This window comes from Clarias gariepinus, chromosome 3 (genome assembly GCF_024256425.1).
Source record: "Clarias gariepinus isolate MV-2021 ecotype Netherlands chromosome 3, CGAR_prim_01v2, whole genome shotgun sequence".
NCBI classification, from domain to species: Eukaryota; Metazoa; Chordata; class Actinopteri; order Siluriformes; family Clariidae; genus Clarias; species Clarias gariepinus.
The window spans coordinates 11222167-11244842 of NC_071102.1; the positions used below are offsets into that span (position 1 = coordinate 11222167).

Consider the following 22676-nt stretch of genomic DNA (forward strand, 5'->3'; position numbering starts at 1 on the left):
CTTCAAAGTAGGACAAAGCCTGCCACCCTCACTGTCTGATCCAGCATCGGGGTAGATGTAAAGCCGGTGTCATAGCTTTAGACCTCTCCGGGTCTAGGGATAACCTCAACCCATCGCCTCTGGGGATTTAGATCTTAAACAGACACTTTAGAGAAAATAGACAGACACGGTGACACAAGATTGAAAGCTATACTCTGTCTCTTTGTGATATGTACATACCTACATCATTCATCTGTCACACTGCCTGATATCTATTTACATGTTACACAATCAGTAATGATGTGTTTAAGAGGAGACCATGCAGAACAGGTGGACGCAAGAACCACAGTAATTATACAAGCTTCAAGATTTAATTATATTTCTCTAGACCACTACATAATATAGTGAGGACGTAATAATAAGAATACTGGAAATTCCCTTCACAAGAATAGTATGATTTGTTTTTATGTTATTTTCAAGTATGCACATAAGTATATATATATAGAAAAAATATAAAACAAAAATAAAAAAACTAACAATTATGTACACAATAGATAACACAAAAAGATCTAATTCCTGTTACAATTCATACTGTAAAAATACGGTAGTATTAATGCAGAGCAAATAACAATAATAAACATCAAGTGATGCTATGAACATGCAAGATTTGAGCAACTGATATATTCTAAATATAGTAGTAAATATATATGAAGGGCGTTCAAGTCAAACGGTGACTTCTCATGAATGACATTTAAAAAAGACTCCAAGCACAGGACAGTGATAAGACTTTTAGCTGCGATGAAACATTTGGAAGGTTTTAAAAACGCCATGCGTCTGAGAATGAAAAAAACAGCAGAGGTGGCTCTGAGCCTACTGCAGTCGAAGGGGAACGTGTCTCCAACTTGTGGAAGAGACACATCTGTCTGTGGGAACTGTACACACAATCATTTACAAACACCACTTGCACATTACAAGAACTTGGCTGGAAAATCATCCCATCCCCCATATCGTCCTGACCTCGCTCCAAACTCAAAAGTCCCTGTTTGACTTGAACACGACTCACTTAATCCTAGGCAGCAAAAGATTTTTCTTTGCAAAACCGAAACACTAAAAAACTATTTTCCTATTTCCTTTACATCTTTTAACAATTTTCTGGCTAAACGGGTGCAATACCATTCAAGGAAAAAAAAAAAGACAAGAATATTTGGAATGTACTGTTGTTGTTTTTTTGCATAGCCGATGTGGAGTGTGTGCGCGTATGTCTGTGTATGTATATATAAGCATTTTCTTCTAAATCTGTTAGTGCTTCAAAGTGCTTTAATTAATATGATGGAAATTTCTGTGATTCCTTATACGTATGAAAAGGTTGCTGAGTGTTATAGACAAATAAAATAAAAAAAAAGTATAAAAGTTAAGTGTCTAAACCGCCCATAGCAACAAAAGTTACATTAATTTTCATTCCCTCTCCCATGTGATTGTCAGAATTGTCCCCACAAATCAAGTGGAAAGGCCACTTCACATTTATAATCATAGTAATGCAAATAGGAAAGAAAAAAAGTCTTTTTTTTTCTTTTTACATAATCAGTGTTAATCATTTCTTGATTCCCACGCCCTTACGAGTGTAGTGGTAGGTCAATTAAAGTGTGTGTATGTGTGTGTGTGTGTGTGTGTGCATGTATGTGTGTAAACTTTAAATGTCCAGACATAATCACTGGTAGAAAACAGCATCGCTATTCTAATCTGTGCGCTGATATTTAAAGTAAAACCTGAAACTTGGTGATAGCGCAGCTAACACACTGATTGCAGGGTTTGATAGAACAGAGAAAAAAGAACGGGAAGAGAAGTGCTGAGCTCCGTGTTGGTCAGTAGAGGTCGCTGAGGCCTGCAGTTTTTCTGGCTTTCTGCATCAAAGCGCGCAACTGGAACTGCTTCCGTGAGAGAAGCCTCACATGCTACAAAATAAACAGCACAAAAACTACTTTAACATTTCCACGACAAAATATTTTGAAGAGAAATAAATTAGACCATAAATTATATTTCCTGTTTCTTTTTGTGCACACTTAAATGATTGGGATCAGACTATTTTTAATATCACGCAAAAATCACCAGAGTAAATACAAAACAGTTTTTAAATGATGATTTCATTTATTAAGGGAAAAAACCCTGTACAAACCTTTCTTAGCCCTATGTGAAAAAGTAATCCCCACCCCTACCTGCAAGTTGCCTAAAGGTGTTTATGTAACAACCTCAGCAGCAACCTCATTACCCCTCTCGTCTGTTCCAACCCTTCAATAATCACCAGTATACTCATCACTGACCTGAACATCTTTCAACGTCTGCACCCGTTTCTCACTGGTTCATCCCTTAAATTTAGGGGTGCAACATTTATTCGAAGTTGTGCACTAAAATCGATAATCAAATTAGTTGACAACAAATTTTATTGTTGATTAGTTGATGACATCATTGCGCTTTATTCTCATAAACTGTGAACACTCTGGTGTGAACTGAGGAATAGCAGTATGGCAAACACCAAAAATCTCCTGTGTGGGAACATTTTACTCTTGACTCGAGCAAAACAGCTGTTAGAATCAGAGGGAAAGACTTTGTGCTGGTATGGGCGTGGCCAAGCACTGCTTTGAAGGAGGTGAAAGTCAGGTTAGTGGCAAAGGACTCATCTCTGTGACTCAGCTCAGGTGTGGTTTTTTTACCTCACTTACCTCATTCTTGGGCCCTTCAAAGTTCACTAGACCACACCCTATCACCACAGACTTAATCTCAGATTTCTTGACATTTTAACTCTTATAATTATAATCCGCCATTTTTACTTTAATGTTTGATTAAGGTACTTCATTAAAATAATTATATTTTACTGCTGGAACTTTGCTTTTCCTTGGTTTTGGATATTGTTTCAACTTTTTTATCTTAATTGTTAGCTTCCTCAAGCACAAAACAACCTCGAGCTAAATTTAGAAGCTGATCACCAAGTAAGAGCTATTGAGTAATTGCACCATTTGTAATGTAATGTAAAAACCATAGATTGCTGAAATAGTCATTAGTTGTAGCTCTATTTAAGTTAAAAGTTTTTTTTAAATGCTTGAATGATTTATAGATCAGTGTGTGGCTTAACAAACAAAACCATTCATCTGAAACTAGAAAGATACAGAGACTGGACTAAAAATGAGAGGCAAAAACCATCAAACCCTGATAATGGATGAATTACAAATGTAAGCTCACAGATGGCCCTGATAGGCTGTGGAGCCGTAATTAATGTGGGAGCACTAAGTACCTCTCATCCCTCCCCTCTAAAAGAGCTCGGCCAATCAGCTCTCTCTAAACCTCCGGCTGCGAGAGGTTACAGCATCACCCAGGAATCGAACCAGCGATCTCTGGATGATAGGGCAAGCGCTTTACGTCTTTTTAAAGAGAGGAAAAATGATGGATGCTGATGGAATGACTATAATGAATGTAATATAATGAACTATATTCAAATATTTACTCATAAACAAACATTACTGGACTGTAAACTTTAACCAAGTGTTTGAGCTCTGCAAACGTTATAAACATAAAAAGACTGACCTTGAGGAAGACGTCCAAGTCGATGACATCTCTGCGTAGTGCCTCACCCAAATAGAAGATGGTGTCTTCAATGGCGTTCTCTTCAGCATACAGGTTCAGGATCTGGCGGTACAGCGGTGCCGTGGGCACGATGAGCTCATCGATATCGTTCTGCTCTGACTGCTGTTCCATTTTGTCCAGAGCAGCTGTGAGCTCCTCGTCCTTCTTCTTCAGCAGATCTATGTTTCTGTCCACATCGGCCTGGAAACGCGAGAAATAGATTTTTAGGATTCTAGAGCTTTATTACAGTTTAACCACTGCATATTCATGTCACAATGTGGCAGCGGCACAATGTATAAAATCATGCAGATTCAGCCACACTAAAAACTATGCAAAAAAAAAAAAAAAAAAAAAAAGGGCCCACCAAAAGGGCTGTTGAAGTTTGGGGGAAAAAAGACTAGATGACCTTTTCCCACAGTTTAGTTTCAGTGATTCTTTGCCCATTGTAACCTCTGAAATATTTTTCTGCTCACCAAAGTGGTAAAGAGTGCTTGTTTGAGCTACTATAGCATTTTGGTCAGAAAGAACTAAACAATTCTATCCATTCTCTTCGGACCTCTCCAATAAACAAGGCATTTCTGTCTGCAGGACGCACAGCTGCCACTCAGTAGATGTTTTTGAACCACTTTTGTAAGAGACATTTGTGTGTGAAAATCCTAGAAGAATAGCAATTTCTAAAATACTCAAACCAACCCATCTTACGCACATACCGTCTGAGAATGTGAACATGAATTGATGCGTTTCATTTGGATCTTCATGGATATATGCGTTGTACTTCTGCCGCATAATTACTGGATTGCATAATGCGTTAATGAGTTCATAAATGACTTGTCCAAATATATATTTATAATAAGGATACGCCTCTTTACAGCTAATTTTTACGTTACGCTACAGAAAAGTACATACTATTTCTTGGTCCAGTTTAGCCACCATGTCCTCCAGCTTGTGATGTCCCCTTTTCAAGTCTTCCTCTGTCCTCTTGAGAGCGTCCAATTCAGCCTGAGAGCGGTCCATCTCTTCCTTCATCCTCCAGCGCAGCTTATCACTCACTGCAGACACCAGAGACGCACGGATCGTGTCCTCGCCAATGGTGGCATCGCGACTTGGACCTGGGTGAAGTAGACAAGTTAATTTTGCCATCTGAAGGGCATGTATAAAGGTCGGACGGCACACAAAAAGAAAAGTAGGCTCAGGTTTTGTATAATTTACCTCCAGCAGTGGTGGGAGTGTAGTGTTGTGTTCCAGGTGTGGCTGAGTATCCAGAAGTAGCAGCAGGGTACGGATAACCCTGAAAACCTCTAACGGAAGTATAAAAAATAAGGTCGCAAAAAAAAAAGATTTAATTGTATAAAAACAAAAAACTAAATTAAAAGACTTCTTACCCTGGGTTTGGAGAGTAACCCTGGCCAAATGGAGTGCTCGGGGTGTTCGCCATGTAAGAGGCTAGGAGACAGAGCAAAACATTAGATCAACACAACTATTCGATAAGTTTTTCAGAGAACATTATTGATGGCTAGAAATACCTATACCATAAACTAAAGTGTAATGAAACAATATTTAAAAACAAGCAAACAAATAGGATAAAACAGAACAAAAAAATTAAGCTACCTGTATGAATCCAACCTATTTTAAATCAACAGTAATAATGTTAACACACCATTAGGAGGACCAGAAGCTTGAAATCCTGGATAAGTGGGCTGTGTGGTGGGCCGGGCAAAAACTGGTGGCTCTTCTCCAAAAACCACAATCATCACCTGGATCAACCCGAACAAATCCGACTCAGGCTAAACCAATAAAAAACAAAACAATTGTTAATAATTTGTACCTAAAAAAAACGGTTCTTTAAAATGTTAATGTATGAGGAAGCAAGTAAGCATGCGGACGGTACTTACTACTTCTAAACATAAAATAGCTAGTGCACATCTGTGCTTCCTCATAAAGGTTTTGTGACTGTCTAATTCCCATGAATGGTTTAAAAGAAGTTGAAACCGAGTTAAATTGTGATGACGACAGACCCATATTAGTCACATATGCTTTGCAGTCAGGCAACACAATGAAATAGCTATTGCACCTCTACAATATTAAACAATGACTACACAAGCCAGTTGCTCACGATACTACATTCATACACACTACATACTGTACAATACAGCAATCATACTGCATGAACAGCTCGTTACTGAGGAGAATAAGTCCATTGAGGTAACTAATGAGTGGCATCATAGCAACAAAACTTCTGTACACCCGATCAGGTGAAGTCTACTCAAACAAAAAGGGAGTGCCACCTTGTGGCATTATTTGGTAATAATGTTTTTCTCAGTTAGAGAAAAAGAAAATCAATTTAGTTAAGGATCGTGATTCTTTAGTACTATAATTCAGGTATTGTCACACTGACTCAAAAATTTATTTTTTTAACAACAAATTAGTTTTCAATTTAATATATATTAGAATTTTGGTTTGATGGTTAACAGTTACCTTTTCTCTATAATCCTCTTGGCGATGTGAGCTAAACTATTCACACATCGGTGCACAGTACAGTGTGGTACTTTGTTTTGAATTGTAAGAAAACCAAATTTTTTTAATTAAATTGGGATATTTATTAATAAAATTGGGATAATTATAGAATTGCAATACAGATCAAATCGTCACCTAGGTTTTGTGATGATATCGTATCAGGCGGTCCTTGGCGATTCCCGTCACCACTGTGTAGTCACATTGCTAAACCTCTCACTGTTACAGCATTGTGGGTCATATTAGACTTTTTAAAAATATCTAAAAAAAAGGTAAACAGCTAGCATACACCTATGTTTTAGTTAGGAGGAGTTGTGGATAGAAGAAAAGGGTGACCCAGACAGAAGCTGATAATGGATAATGATCCCTATATGTTCGCTATGCTCCGCAGAGAGGCGACACAACAATTGAATCATTTTACTTTATTAAAAAATAAATGAAATAAAGAAATATAAATAATCCACTTACATGCTTCCATTCATGTAAATATGGGAGGTAGATCTTTCCATTGGCATCGACATGCTTCCCTGTTTTGATCATCATGGCACTAGTGGGCTTAACAAAGCAGATGGGAGGATTGAACGGGTAGGTGTCTAGCAGCCACAGGCAAATAGGAATGTTGTATATAGTTCCTTTAAATAGAAAACAAGCATAAGTGAAAAAAAATAAAAAAAAATAAAAAAAATCTAACTAGGTAATGATCCAGTGCTGGACATGATGCTGATACTATGGATCAGATTTACACACCGTAAATCTACCATTCTCTGTATATAAATAAATGTTTTAGTGTGTTAGAGTAAACCCATTAGCAATTACACCCTGATGCATTGTAAAATCAAACCCTCCTAAATAAATATACAGTATACAACCTTAAATAGACATAAATGAACTTAGAAAATACTTATTTACATCCTGTTAGTGTTTATTGAACATGACAAGAATATAATCAATAACTGTAGGAGCTGACTTAACCATCAGATTAAGTGTATGTTGTTCTTCTCACCTTTAAAGGTTACTGGTACAGTTCCTGTAAGACTGAGTAACTCTTTGTTGCTTCCATCGTTGAACACTATGAAAATGTTGTAAGAAAGATTAGTTAAGAAATCAACCACAACCAAACTTTGAAACACAGCCTGTTCCAAACATTTTCATCAATCTGTTAAAGCAAAGGCTGTGTCATTCTGACATAAGTTCCTCATGGCTTCATTCATTCAAACATAACCCTCAACTGTGACAGAAAGAGCCACAATATGTTAGTTGGTTACAGGAATTCGGTCTCATCTACAATCATTTAAACCTTCACCGAGTGTTAAACGTGAGCAAATTGTAGAGCACAAAGATGAGATTTAAACTGAGTGTTTCTTTATATTAGCATGATGTTAATAAGAGCAAGTACTAGTTTACAGTACAGAATTTATAGTTGTCAAAAGTTTTATTACTCAATCTAATCATACCTCTACTAGTACAATTCTATGTTCCTTTCCGATCCGTTTTCAGAGTCTCCGTGTGACAGCTAGAATCAACAAGTCTAGTCCCAATTGAAACTGTATATGCCTTACCCTAGTATGCCTGACATAAAATCGTATGTATTTTTATTTATTTTTTTAGAATGTGTGAGGCATATATGTTATGCTGATAACAATAACAATATAAAATAATGCATGTACTGACAAACGCAACAACAGAAGAAAATATAATGGTTTGACTGAAAGAAGCCAATCAGAAAGAAGCCAATCAGAAACAAAGGCTGGAATTGTCCCTTCTCTAGCCTTTAAAATGAATTTAATTGACTATTTTTGACTTTACTTGCCCCGAGGTGCAAGGCGACAGTGCTAACCATCAAGCCACCATTGCAGGGAAATACATAATTGTGCAGCTCTACACTATACTGTAGATGAATTGCCATTTTAAAGACTTTGCCAGTGGATAACTTCTGATATGATCACAAGTATTCTTTTAACTTGGTCACAAAAGTTACATTTACACAAAATCCCACACTCACTCACACACCCAGGGCAATTTGTCTTAGCCAAATCACCTGTAAAGGTTTTGGGAAGTGGAAAGAAACAAAAGAACCTAGACAAAACCAAGAATATAAAAGGGAGGGGGGAGAAACGGTTCAGTTATAAATTGTCATTCTTTTGTGCAGATATTCATGCATCACCACACTGACTATATTTGTAAAATATTTTTCTCTTTCCTATACTCCTATTTCATATTTTATATTCTTATTTCTCTCTCTCTCTCTCTCTCTCTCCTTTTTTTTTTCTAGGTCATTAGCGGTCGTATAAGCATTTCACTGCATATCATATGTGTATGTGACAAATGAAATTTGAACTATTTTTTTTACTCCAAAACTGATTAAAAAAAAATCTACATTTAAAAAGAAAGATGAACAGCCAGTTAAAGATAAACAGCCAGTTGATTGACCAGAACTGGCTGGTTTTTAGTTTATCTGGCGACGAGCGGTGATTCCTGAATCAGCCTCAGATATAAACGATTTTATACTAAAGCTTCTGAGTGGTGCAACAGAAACACATTTTTATCCCGTTACATTATCAAAAGTAGTGCATGCTAAAAGCCTCCGATCTGCCTTTCCCTTCAAACGCTGTGAGTGAATTACACTCAAACCCACTCATTACACACTCTTACACCAGCCTCAAAACACAGTGTTAAGTTGAGTTTTGGGACTTTGGAGGTGTTTGAGGAGGTAAAATGATGCAGTGTTTTTATAATCTTACAGAAGATACACTGTGTTTTTTACACATTTTCATTCAGTGTGATAGGAGCTATTTAACAATAGTTAACAATAATTAGGAGGATAGGATACGTGCAGCTCAGTTAAATGTTAATCTGTTGTATTTGAAGTTATACTGTACTGCACTTGGTTATTAAACCAAAACTAACACCAAACTAATGTTATAAGGAACAGGCTACATTTAATTAATAACTATGCTGTTTTTTTAAGTTTAAAATTGTAACAAAATCGTAGAAAAATGTAACATCGAATCTGAATATTTATTAAATCATGACTATTTATACATAGTTATACAATTGCAAATTATGTCATGTATGCAGACTCATCCTTGTTTTAAAGGTTTTAAAAAATAGAATGTAGTTTGTCAATGGTATTCAATACGTATTAAATATTGAGAAAATAAGACATGCAGTATTTATAGAACTGGCTTTTCGGGGATTTCTGTTCCATGACGTCATTGTGATGAATTGGCGGGGCTTAGCCAAGACGTGTTATAATGTAAAAGGTTTAACGCCACAGTAGTTAAAGAAAGCCTGACTTAAATATAATACCTTCTACCTGTGGCGTTAAACCTTATACGGCATATATATATATATATTTTTTTTAATTCTCACTACAATTCAACACTAGAAATCAACACCATAAACGTACCATACATGTCCATCACCGGCTTCAGGTCTTTGTACCGATTTATGACATTAGTGACTTCCCTCATGGTCAGGTCTCTGTATTTATAACTCTGTACAGGAACAAGAAAAACCTTACCGTTTACGTAACAGAAAATAATAACAAGAACAAATTTCACAAAAACAGTTATGGAGTCGCCTTATACCTTAGACAGCATTTTCCGCAAAGCGTTTTCGTTTACAGCCATGTCTTTATCAAACAGAAAATAAATTCCAACTTCCAAATAAAACTAAACAAACCACTAGTGGTGTGTTGATTATCACTATACTTCCGCTATGACACCGCGCATGCTCGGTGACATCCAGCGAGCCCCAACGCGGAAGTTCTGTATCATTTCCGGTCAGCTGACTAGTGATCAACAGGGTGGATCTCCTCTATTGTAGTCAGAAATCAAATCACTGTTCCAGTGTGGTAGAAATAAGGAGTTATATTGTGAATATTTCCTTGCAAGGTTCTTTAAAATGAATGAAAATAACATTTCTGTCAACACAAGAAACATGGACAGTGATTGTTTTTATTGATATAAATCAAACTATTAGCTGAATGAAATGCACACAACTGAAAGATGGAGAAAGCCCCCCCCCCCTCTTTTTAAGAACAAACTGACTTTGAGCCAATAAAATTAACTAGCAGAGATCAACTAGACTAGATGTAGATTTTCATACCGAATGTACAAAAATAGTTTGGGAATAAGATATTACAGTATGCAACGTGGTAACATTCAACAACAACAAAAAAATCTAAAATCTTTTAAACCATGAGGCAGAGAAGTGCTAATGATCTGCCAAAAAATACCCATCCTTTTTGAGCTCACTACACCAACTATTTCGCCTTACCGAGCCCCTCTGGTGATATTGGGTGGGGAAAAATATTCTGTGGTGACGACTTACTAAGTCATGGGGACGAGATACTATGCTGTAGCCATGCAAGAACATGTGTTAATGTGACAGAATGATTGTTGCTTTGGTGATACTCTGTGTGTCAGTGCGTACTGTAAATAAAGGTAATCGTCCATCTATAGTGTTGCTGTTGGTCTTTCGGCTGCTCCCGGAAAGGAGTCGCCACAGTTCACCATTCCGTCCGCATATACAAGCTTGGCACAGGTTTTACGTCAGATGCCTTTCCTAACACAACCCTCACATTTTATCCCAGCTTGAGACCGGCACTGCATCCAGTGGCTGGGGTTTGGTCACTGGCTGGGAATCAAACCAGTCTCTTGACTTACACACGGTCCATTTATACTAACATCTATACTTTTTGTAAACAAAAATATTTTAAATGTGTTTCTTACAAGAGGCTAAAAGCTATGAGGATATTAAGTTATAGTTATAGTAGATAGTATCTTGTGAACACGCATTATACCATTTTGTTCCAACGCCTTAGTAAGGAGTGGCCACAGAACATTTTTCTTTAGGATCTCCAGTCAACAGTCACACGCATTCGCACAGTATGGGGCAATTTGGGAACGGAAATTAGCCTAATCTGCATGTCTCTGCGTTGTGGAAGCAGAAACCCATCAAGCATGGGGAGAACATGCAAACTCCATGCACTCTCGTACCCGGGGCGATACCCAAGAGGTGCAAGGTACAGTAGCAGTGCTAACCACTAAGCCACCATGCCGTTTATTTATACTATTTATAGTATGCAGTAGTATTTCTAATTGTTTTTTAAGTTATTATGGGTTGAATTAAACTCATCAAGGTATATTAAATTCAAGTGACCCATCAATTCTGTTATTAACCATAACACATGCATGACAAATATAACAGCTTTTATAATAACAGGTTGTGCCATAACACTTTAACTTTTTTATTATTGTTACTTAAATGGCAGACTCCTCAGATTATGCTTCATATATCCCACTGCATCTTACTATGCTGGTAACAACCAAAGTAATGAAATGGTCTAGAAGCAGCTCGTTACACTGCAATATTTTGGAAAGATTCATCTTGTCGCACTCGAAAAGTCCATAGCACATACAGTATTACATTAAGTTCCTGGTGGTTTGCAATGGTTAGTAATAGTAAGTGTATTTTCTAAACTACTACAAATGCTTTTGTATGCATATCTTTTAACTGATTATTCATATAGCTGAAGGATTTGAATGTTCCATACAGAAAGCCACAAATGCACCTTTGTTTTCACTTCATCAGAGGAACTGGTGTAACACACTCACACTGCATACCAACTGGGGAAACCATAGTCTTGAATGGAAAGTGCTGATATGACTGAGGCCCACATCATTTTCAATATAACTGGAGTGTGGATCATTTTTGACTCACCCTTATGTGTATATTTGTGTGTGCATGTGTGGCTGCGTGTATATGAAAGATATTAAAAGATGGGACCAGTGAGTATTTCCTAGATCCAAATCTGGTAATCATTATTATAAGCAACTATTATTTTTAGCCTATAAGAAAAACATTTTATGTTTAAAACCATCTCAATTAGGAAGTGAATGTTAAATCTAATATCTAATATTATTAATTAATATCTTCTATTCGGTTTACAGCAGTGTAGTAACATTTATCACAGGTTAAAGGCAGGGAAACATTTAGAAATGAATTAATTACCTGGTAACTCATTACTGAACTTTGCTTGCTATTCAAAGTGTTATCAATTCATTTCATATCTTACTAAACAGTTGGTTCTCACTTCAATGTAAATTAAAATAAAAAGATGAAAGATATTGTAACACAATATAATAATATCACAGTAACCCCTATAAGACCACTGATTTTAATGTTTCAGCACTTGACTTGGTAACATCAGCACTTCATTCTCCGTTCTAAACTCTCAGATAAGTAAAAAGAACATCAGACCAGAAGTCAAACCATTCACAACAAGACAAGAGACTCCAAACCAAACCACAATGCCTCAACCTTTTAAGGTTGCAATATGTGTGATTCAGTTCGAGTCTGTCCCCTGTGAAATAACGTATCCTACAGGCACCATGTATTAACGCTCCAGAAATGAACAAATGATCACAAAGCAGACAAACCTTGTCAAATGTTTGGTGTTAGAATCCTAAATTTTCATTGTTATTTAAATAGAGACCAACAGATAGAGGAAAAAGAGGATCACATATGAAATGTGGCCTCACACTTAGAACACAGTCTTATGCCATGTGCAAATCAAAGATGTCAAAGCAATGTGTTCCCTTATCACTGTACCTTGATCAACACTGAGCTATTGCACTGGAACAGTGGAGTATTTTGCTGCAAGAGAGGTCAGTATATATGTACATTATATTGAGTTAGGCCCTTCTCAAGAAATGGCGTACAAGTTGTATATTTTTCTCACATTACATTTGCTAATCTATGCATTATGTTCACAAATCCAAGTATAGTAATAATTCTACATTCCTCCTGTATGTTGGTTGAAAGTCCAAAGCCGATGAGGTGATAGGCAAAGTTATTGTTTCCAGTTCAGAGTAGATAGTGTTTTAGTAGGGATAACATATTTTAGTGTGGCAGTCCTTAACACAACCCAAGCAAACCCAGTGTTCAGACTAGTCTTTGAGGTAAAATTTTCTCCAGTGGAGGCCAGTGTCACCGTCCTTCAGCAGACAAATGTGGAGAGTCAATCCACTTGTGCCAATGTTAAGGGTGTCCTTTTATACAGTCTATCCCAACCTCTAACATCTGAGGAGGCAGCGCAGAATTGGAGCAGTAAGGCTGCTCCAAAAGTCTCTTCCATTTTATGCAAGCAACCTGAGAAATGAGATGAACACGGATACCTGGTTAGTAGCTGCTTTAGGCAAATTGCTGCTGGTGCAAATAATCAAATAATCTCGAAAGAATTTTAAACTCGATTCGCAAAAAATCTTACTTTAACATACATACAGTAATGACCATGCACAAGCAGAGAACATACATAAATGGCAGGAGAGTGAATGTTGTCTCACATATGGTTAGACAAATTACTGCTGAGAAGAATTTGTGTATAACAATATTTTGTGTTTAATAATCATGATGAGCTCTAATTCTTCTTACATACTAGGTAGCTCCACCAGGTCACAAAGTGTGAGAATGGGAACCTAAATACCTTGAAGCATGCTTATGTACAGTATAATCCAAAAGGGTAAGCTAATCAGAAAGAAGCATTGTGGCACATATGCAAAACCTACTACTTTATATAGCAATGGCCTGTAACAAAATGGTTATTGAATGTTTGTTGTCATTACAAAATAAATGCATTAATATTGCATACACTGCTGGCTGTTTCAGAAGGGTCAATTTATTGGTCTGCATCATGCAAAGAAATTTGGGATTTAAACCCCTTCATTACATCAAAAAAATCTGGAAAGATAGTGATAAACTGTCAATGAACGAAATAGGTTAGAATTATTAATGGAGATCACTTAAATGCTTGGTAACGCTGCTTCCGAAACATTAACAGCAGAAATCATAGCTATGTTTAATAGCGAAAGGAAAAGCATTTCCACATTCCTCCGGTTTGAAGGGCCTCATAGGATTGAAACAAAGCAGCTGCGTAGTCATAACAAAATGACTTCCTATTTAGACTAATCGTGGAGTCCAGATTGATCCTATTCCAGAGTAATGGGCGTGTCAGGGTAAGAAGGGAAGCGCATTAAGCGATGCACCCATCATGAATAGTGCCCACTGTACAAGCCTCTGGAGTTCTGATCTGTGGATACTGCAGTTACTCAGGTCAAGGCTCAGCAACGTTAAGTGGCAATAAACTGAAGTCAGCTGACGGCCTGATTGTACTGAATTCTCTTCTATTCTTTTCTATCATCACAGGATTATTACAGGAAAATCTTTCTATTGTATCGTTCTCTTAAGTCTTTCACTGCATATTATACTGTGTATAATTGTGTACATGACAAATAAAATTAGAATTATGATTTGAAGTCATTTATGATTTATAATTTGATTATTCAATTTGTAAAGTTACTAAATGTTGTGTAATTACTGTGTATAGTGTTGAGTGTCAGTCTGTACCCTGAGAGCTACAAACAGCCGTAACCAAATTCCTTATGTGTGTCAACATACTTGCCAAATAAAAACCCGATTCTGAAATATACCAGAACTCAAACTGCATTCAAAATCTAGCCTGTTACAGTACGTCTTTTTTTCATATATAAAAAATTATAAAATGTAAATATATTCACAGTCCATGACATTCCCAATGCAACTAGATATTTATAACTGAAAAAAATCTGGGGCACTTGCTTGGTCATGACACGACACAGCGACAGTTCATGCAGTCCTGGCCATTATCGTCTGGTGGATTCAGCTTTCTGAGCTTGTGCTGCCTGATTTCCCGCACCAGTGTGTAGAACGCATCCTCCACTCCCTGCACAGAAAGCCAGTAGATTAGCAAATCTTACACATTATTTTAAAATTTATAAACATTATGTCAAACTTGTGAGTTCCAGACCTGTCTTGTCTTTGCAGATGTTTCAATATAAGGGATGCCATAACTGCGAGCCAGTTCCTGAGCTTGCCTCGTGTCTACTGTACGAGCTGGGAGGTCACATTTATTACCCACGAGCACCATGGGCACATCATCTGAATCTTTTACCCTTTTGATCTGTTCCCTGTGAAGTAAATTATCAGGTCAAGCTAGGAAATAAAAGGCCTGAGATCTTGAATACATAAAATCACTAACCTATACTGGTGGATGTCCTCAAAGGATTTGGTGTTGTTGATGGCGAAGACACAGAGGAAGCCCTCTCCTGTCCTCATGTATTGGTCCCTCATGGCGCTGTACTCCTCCTGACCAGCAGTGTCCAGAATGTCCAGCAGACATGTCTCGCCATCAATCACCACCTGTTTTCTGTAGGAGTCCTAAGAAAGAAAAACAGAACGGAAAAAGGGATTAAACTTATCAAATGTCTCCTAGAAGTTACATTATTACGTCTGTGATTTAGATATTAATAAAGAAGAAACTTTGAATCTTGAGTTCGAATGTTGGGTTAAATCTTACTTCAATAGTTGGGTCGTACTCATCAACAAAATGGTTTTGGATTAGCTGAATTGTGAGCGCACTCTTGCCCACGCCACCAGCACCAACCACCACTAATTTGTACTCCGTCATCTTCACAGTGCTCGTAATGCAAGCTGAAAACAGAAAAGGAAACTGTATGAATTAGAATACAACGTCCTTAAAGATCAATAGCAGGCATGTACAACAAATTAATTGTGATATTTGACAATACTTAATTTACATGGTTATACAATCAGTTATTATTCAAATGTTATAATTTCTTTATTTTTCTGATCCATAGCTTGGTAACTAATTTAAGGCTTTATTTCACTGGCAAAAATGTTTAATTACGCTAGCAAAGTCAGAAATCTTTAATTGCTTGCATTATTTCAGTATCAAAGCCATGTTAATTAGTATGCTCTTTGATCAGAAAAGAACAAGAAAATATACACAATGCCATGTGTATAGCTTGCTGTGGCTAAATGAAATGCTGCTAAGGGCATACCTGATGCTAAAAATCTCTGAGATGATAATTAGAGAATGACTTCTCATCAGGACTGTGCTGCCCCTGTCGTAAACATTGTCGCACACAAGTGTGAATAACCTACATGTGCTTGTAAAATGATTTCTTGCATGTCAGTGTAACGGGCAAATTTCAATAAACATTGCATAAGCTACATAAGCTTCTGATTCTGTTTGTCTTCCCAAATAAAGTCAGCTCCAGACGTTTTTTGGCACAGTTGGTAAAGATATATTAATTTATGTACACTAATAAATATAAGTTTAATTAATTAAGGAAACCCTGTACTAAAAATATGAGCAAAATAAAACGCTGAATTCAAAAAAACCTTCTTTTACGAACACGGCAGCATTAAGTCTTCTTCTTCTTCATGAGACTATAGACTGAAACAGAAAATACTCCTCAATACTCCAGATCTTCCAGGGCCCAGATCTTCTCTTCATGCCACCTTATAAGGTTTCAATGTGGTTTAGGTCAGGGGACAGGGAAATATGATACTGTGGGCACTGAACCATTTTTGTAGATTCAAGCATCAGTGAAAGATATGTTTACAACCAAGTTGTAGCTTCTTGGCAAAGGTGGAAAGATGCATAATCTCCTGGTACTTTAGAGCCCATGATACGCTAAAATAAGTCTTTGGTGGAAATACAGCCTCCCAAAAAAAATCAGCCAAGAAAATCAGTGTTTGTTGCCATAAAGGACCAACTTTCAAATAGATTTTTGATAAGAATCTGGCATCTAACAGGAAAGTTGCTGATCAAAGTTTTTTCTGCAAATCAGTTAAAAGGTTAAAAAAAATAAATAAATTGAAAGAAAAGGTAATTCTTGGAGAGTGCTTTTGCCCCTCTACCCATCCTAGTGATTTGGCACTAATACAGGAGGATCCTGTTATAGGAAGACTCATTAAATCTCAGGTTGTCTCAAACTACTTAATTACTATCCTACCATAGAATACTTTCCATTTTCGCCACGCTGAAGAACGACTGAGGAGATTTGGCCTTTGTGTGACCTTGTATTTATACCCCAGTGAAACAGGAAGTCAACGAATACTGCTTAAGGTTTCCTTAACTCAAAGCCAAAACAGGAATTGAAACATGCTTTTGTCATACTTTGTTAATACCTAAAACTAGAAGCGTTTTTCACCAGAGTCTTTTAAACCACCTTTACCAAGTGTGCCGAAAATTCTAGAGTTGACGTTCCACAAATATGAGCCTGCTCTTGACTGGTCATTTCAAGTCTAAACATCCTAGTGAGTGAAAGCAAGCAAACATAGCAGGCATAGCACGAGTCAGAATTCGGCACGTTTTTACATGTCGGGGTAAACAGTAGAAATTCTCTCTACTTGTGCTGTTGTGTTTTATTCTGTTTGTGCGACACATTGGTCAAGTCAAGTCAAGTCAGGTGTTTTTTGTTGTCATTTCAACCCTTTACTGCTGGTACACAGTGAAATGAAACAACATTGCCCAGGACCAAGGTGCTACATAAAACAACACTACACAAGACTATACTTGATTAAAATTGACGACACAGTCCAATCACTAACAAAACAAAACAATGTTCGTAGACAAGTACAAAGTAGTGCCAAGCAGTACACAGTTCAGATGTGATAAACTGCACGAAGATATTGCAATACTTGTAGCTATTGAAGTAAAACACAGGCACACCTTTTTGCAGAAATAGTGCAGATGATCTACCAGGGACCACCTGATGCAATATCATGACACCGAGATGCTGATTCAATATGATTTTGTTAATATCACGATTTTATAAATATCCCGATTTGATCTTTTTTCATATTTCATTACAAATATAAACAAAATTCACAAATCGTTTACAGTATGTTGAGTTGGCTGTTAAGATGTAAACAATATAGAGCACACCACCTGAAGGAGTATAGAGAAACTGCACCCTTTAACCACCTCAAATGCAGAGGGATATGTTCAGGTGCTAAAGGCTCAGCTTTTCAATCAGGTGCTAAGGAATGACTGTGTTGAAAGCCAAACTAAAGTCTATGAGCAGCATTCGAACGTAGGGTGTGTGTCTTTATTGTCCAGGTGTGTGAATGCCAGATGGATGGTTGGTGTCTCATGACGAGCTTCTAGAAACTGGTGTGTGTGAGTACGATGGGACAGTGTGGGTTGAGGCGGGACACAGGATATTCCTTAGGTACAGAGTCAATGGTGATGACCTGTGGGAATAACGGTGCTACTCGGAGAGATGTTGAAGATGTCAGTGAGAACATAGGCAAGTTGGTCTGTGCATCCTCTGAGCACTCAGAAATGTGTCTACTCCTCCAAGGTGGTGATGACCCACTGGTTGCAGCCTCCCTGAACATGTGCAAGTCAGGGTCCTCACAACAGTCCTGTAGTGGAGAGATGCCTCAAGCTGACTTAAGCTTGAATGCTCATCGTCAGTCTTACTCTACTCACAGTTTAAACACCTTTTGTGCATTTCTTCGGCTACAAGCAACAGAATCTTAAAGGCTGTGTATAAAAAAAAAAAAACACAATGCTAATTGTGTCACAAAATGCCCAGGTTTGTTTAATCTATCAATTAATATTGCTGATGAAAATGCTTTTGTAAAACTCTTTTGTCACCTGATTAGTAAAAACTGTGCCAAAAATAGTTCTAAGGTGGGAAAAAGCCAAATACAACAACATAATCAAAAATTATGACTATTAAAGCCAAATTAGCACTCACTGGGAATCACCATAAATCAGAGGCTTGTCTAATCCAATTCTAGTCATTTTACTAACAACTAATAACAACAGTATGCTGCACTGAGTTTAAGCCTCCTTCTCATCCATGAAAAGCGAACACTCTTCACTTTCCTGCAGCCAACTCTACCGGAACAGCGCATGGCAACCAGCCACTTTGCCTTTTGTTGCCATGACAAACGGGACAACCTTTTGTGTGGTGACGTACATGCAGCGGAAAAAAGAACGCTGTTTTGGCACCTGGGTGAAACTTGACTAGAATAAGAGACAGGGTTTTCCCTGTCAAACCCTGCCAGTGACCTATTAGTAGCTTGTGCTGCCGGAAGAGCCGGGTTTGTGGATACAATCTGACTCATTCAAAACCTTCTAGAAAGTCTTAAGCTCCCTACCTTCTATTTACAAGCAAATGGTTATGATATTCGACACACTATCATTTAAGTGGACAAAATATTGCTATTTCATTGCATTTCAAACCTCTAAACATTTAACTTAAGCGGGATAATATGTAAATACCAACACAATAACAGGACATGCTCTTATGAAAAAAGCTAACTTTAAAAAGACAGGTTAGTGTGATTTTATAGATGCGTTTTATTGCCATGTTTGCTTGTTTAAAGAATGAAGAGTAATTCTTTTATTTATCAGTTTATAGTTATATTCTGCCAAGTTAGTTCTTTGCATTACCTCTGTTAAATTCAGAGGAAACAGACATTGCTGATAACGCATTCTAAACAGCAGTCCACTTCTATGTTCATATTTTTATGATTGGCCATGATATTTGATTCAAGTCGTGCCTGAGAACACTATACTGTTCCCGAGGGCTGAGGAAAGTACTCTGCATAAATAAAACATTTCAGCATGCTTTGTTCAACTTCTCATTTATTCAAACAAGATTTGTGAAGATCAGTTTAAATTTGACGACCTTACTACTAGAGACATGCGATTTAATCGATTTGGCCATTCAATCGAACTTTTGTTGTTCGATTCAGTTAATTCAGTTTTCATGAATTAATTCATTCATAAATGATGGCGACTTTTAAAATAAATATTAAATGCTATAAAATTGATGGATTTTCCACAGCCTTTGCAGAAAACACAAACTGTTGACAACTGTTGCAAAAGTATTGCGTATTCTCTTTTTGAAGTTAAAAGTAGTTGATGCAATACCACCACCTCCTGGCTTGGAGTGTAGGGCAGAAGATTGGCTTTAGCAGCAAAATGTGTACAATACAAATACAAAATATAGTTGCAAGCAACGATGAGCGGGCCCAAGCACCCTGCACCATCATCACCAGGGCACACCGCACAACCTGTTTGTCTTTTAAATGTGTTAAGACCTACAAAAAGCCATCGCTGCCCGGGTGCGGCGCACAACTTACACACTTCACACAATATGACATATTAGGACTGATGTCAGCTTGGGCCCTAAATACTTGTCATCTGTGTGTGTGTGTGTGTGTGTGTGTGTGTGTGTGTGTGTGTGTGTGTGTGTGTGTGAGAAAGAGAGAGAGAGAGAGAGAGATGTGCGATTGAGTGTTAACATTTGTGATGTGTATGTGTGTACAAGAGGCCGCAGAAAAAAAGCATCACAGGAGTATGATGTCACTGAACGTGTCTGAATATAATGTCACTCTATAATGCCACACAGAAAGTTATTTTATCACTTTTCAGTGTAAGTTTAAGGCATCGTCACGGCTGACCCGTTTGAGATATCAAACAATTGATACGATTATAATTATGCATCCTTAATGTCTTTAGATCACATAGGGCCGGTTTGGAGACGATCGTATACATTTCCTAGGAGGATTATATCAAAAATACTTTAACTGACTTTCTGCTAAGTTGAGCCCAGGACATGCAGTGCAAAAGTTGTTCAGCTCATGATCAAAATCTTGTGCATCCAAAATCTTTTGCATCCTAATGGCAGCAGATTCCAACCGGTCTACCAATTTTCATGGGTTTTTGAGCATGTTAAGAGCCCCAAAAAGCCCTAATGGGTGGGGGAAAAATCCTTATAAAACCAAAAGGGTCCTGCGCACCCTATAGTGCTTGGGCACTAACTGCTTATTTTTGACCACCGGATTCATAATACACTGGCATGCACCTATTCAACATTTCCATTCAAAGGTTATGCAACATAACAGAGATAGTGTTAGACCTTAAAAAAAGTCCTGTGTTCACATTCCATGTCGTTAATACATCTATTAAAACAACAAGCATACACTGCATGGAATAAATCAACAAATCCAAATATGTTACTATGTATAGACTAATGCACACACATTATTAGACGTGTGTGGACTAAAATATGACAGGCAGTTAATACAGTAGCTGCATTAAATGTTGTGCGTTAATTGGTTACAATGAAATGTGTTCATCATATTGCCTAGGTTGTGCTGAAAATAATGAAATTACTGCACAATCCAGAGCCCTATATATGTTTGTTAAAAATAAACCTAACAAACAGCAAAACAACAACAAAAAAAAGGTTAAACTGCTGTCATTTTTTGCCTGATAATCAAAGGCGGTGATACATTCTTAGAGCAATGAATAGGACTTATTTTACTTACTTCACAAGTGCAAAAAGTTTGAGAAGCCCTGTTGCAGTCTACAAGTGTTATTGTGCTGTTTGGTTTGTTTATATCTGGGCGTTACCCTCGAACACTAGACAGTTTGTACAGAACAGAGGATCAGTTAGAGGCAAAAAGAGGATGTTGTCAGAGTTTGCACTGCAGTTCACACAACACATGGGCAGCTTTTTATTTCTGTTTTCCACCGAAAGAGACTCTAGCACGAGAGGAGATGCAGCAACAGCAGAAGGCCAGCTCGGTGTGGTGAAGGCTCGCGGGCTGCAGCAGTGATGCGCGCGAGGCCGCAGTGAATAATGACATCATCAGTGTGTATTGATCTCTCAGGGAGGCCGGGTAAACACACTGCAGGCACATCTGCACACTGTTTTGTTTAAGAAAATATCGCGTATTCGATGGTATATTAAAAATAGTCATAACGCGAGCGTCGTGTTCAACAGCCCTTTTATAAATGAGTGAACGGTTAAAACGGTTAAAAGTAGCCCAGGATTCACACTGCACAGTTTAAACCGGATACCGTTACAGCCAGTAATCGCTCTCTCAGCACTGATTTTTGCCTTAAACTCATTATTTTTGTTTCTCCCTAGTATAGCAGGGAAAACCTCATATGTGGCGCTAAAACACAAACGTAACACGTTACACACAGAAATAAACCCACTCTCGTTACATACTACTTACACAACACCAGTCCCGGCTTGTTGTTATCGTCGAGATGTTTTTGTGGAATATATTTCGAGTTCACAGCTGGCGGAGTACAATTCAAACCCCTTGGCTTTGTTTATCTCAGCAATACCACCGATTATAACTGGAAAAAAAAGAAACAAACAGAAGCTAATGAAGATATAACTGGGCGTTTTGAATAACGCAGACTACCGTTCAGTCGCTCCGCTGTGGCTGCACTAGAGCGCGCGCGCTGCCGCCCAGGTTCGAATCTACCGTTAAAACAGCCGGGTTGCCAGATCGAAGCTTTATATGTAGGAGAACATGGTGTACTGTACACTAGGGCTGATGAGGCGTACCGAGCTCTGAGATAACCCTAGGGGTCAAGTCATAAAATACACCATGCTGAAATAATAGTAATAATAATAATAATAATAATTAGGAAGCGTAGTGGTTCTAAGCACTGTGGCCTTGCACCTCCAGGGTCCAGGTTTGATTCCCTCCTTGGATCTGTGTTTGTGGAGTTTGCATGTTCTCCCCGTGCTTTGCGGGTTACCTCTGGGTGTTGTCCGGCGATGGATTGGCACCTCATCCCCAAAGTGTCCTAAGCTCCAGGCTCCCCAAGATCATGTACAGGATAAGGTGGTATAGACGATGAAAAAGTGAGGCTCCAGGATTGCAGGAAA

The 22676-nt window shown here is 37.8% G+C and overlaps 2 protein-coding genes across 3 annotated transcripts; both read right to left on the reverse strand.

Annotated features, from left to right (window-relative positions):
- Positions 1 to 331: 331 nt before the first annotated feature.
- Positions 332 to 9850, reverse strand: tsg101b (tumor susceptibility 101b). The gene is made up of 10 exons (XM_053493364.1): positions 9696 to 9850; positions 9515 to 9602; positions 7109 to 7174; positions 6574 to 6737; positions 5252 to 5378; positions 4977 to 5037; positions 4804 to 4892; positions 4501 to 4703; positions 3556 to 3795; positions 332 to 1931 (listed from the first exon to the last, which is right to left on the reverse strand). The coding sequence occupies exons 1-10, from the start codon at positions 9735 to 9737 to the stop codon at positions 1842 to 1844; spliced, it is 1170 nt and encodes a 389-aa protein (XP_053349339.1). The 5' UTR covers positions 9738 to 9850; the 3' UTR covers positions 332 to 1841.
- Positions 9851 to 12429: 2579 nt separating this feature from the next.
- Positions 12430 to 22219, reverse strand: hrasb (HRas proto-oncogene, GTPase b). 2 transcript variants are annotated; one of them, XM_053491504.1, is made up of 6 exons: positions 22009 to 22219; positions 15506 to 15639; positions 15188 to 15366; positions 14957 to 15116; positions 14749 to 14872; positions 12430 to 13263 (listed from the first exon to the last, which is right to left on the reverse strand). In XM_053491504.1, exons 2-5 carry the CDS (start codon positions 15614 to 15616, stop codon positions 14753 to 14755), a joined length of 570 nt encoding a protein of 189 aa, XP_053347479.1. In that variant the 5' UTR covers positions 15617 to 15639; positions 22009 to 22219; the 3' UTR covers positions 12430 to 13263; positions 14749 to 14752. The 2 variants fall into 2 exon arrangements, with proteins under 2 accessions (XP_053347479.1, XP_053347480.1); XM_053491505.1 differs by lacking the exon at positions 22009 to 22219 and adding an exon at positions 21313 to 21390.
- Between the last annotated feature and the right edge of the window lie 457 nt (positions 22220 to 22676).

Coding starts and splice junctions, on each gene's coding strand:
- hrasb (XM_053491504.1), bottom strand. CDS start 15,616: ATGACGGAGTACAAATTAGTGGTGGTTGGTGCTGGTGGCGTGGGCAAG. Junction 15,367..15,505: donor AGTACGACCCAACTATTGAA/GTAAGATTTAAC, acceptor TTTCTTTCTTAG/GACTCCTACAGAAAACAGGT. Junction 14,873..14,956: donor CATCTGCAAAGACAAGACAG/GTCTGGAACTCA, acceptor CTTTCTGTGCAG/GGAGTGGAGGATGCGTTCTA.
- tsg101b (XM_053493364.1), bottom strand. CDS start 9,737: ATGGCTGTAAACGAAAACGCTTTGCGGAAAATGCTGTCTAAG. Junction 6,738..7,108: donor TGTACCAGTAACCTTTAAAG/GTGAGAAGAACA, acceptor TTCTATTTAAAG/GAACTATATACAACATTCCT. Junction 5,038..5,251: donor AGCTTCTGGTCCTCCTAATG/GTGTGTTAACAT, acceptor TCTGTCTCCTAG/CCTCTTACATGGCGAACACC.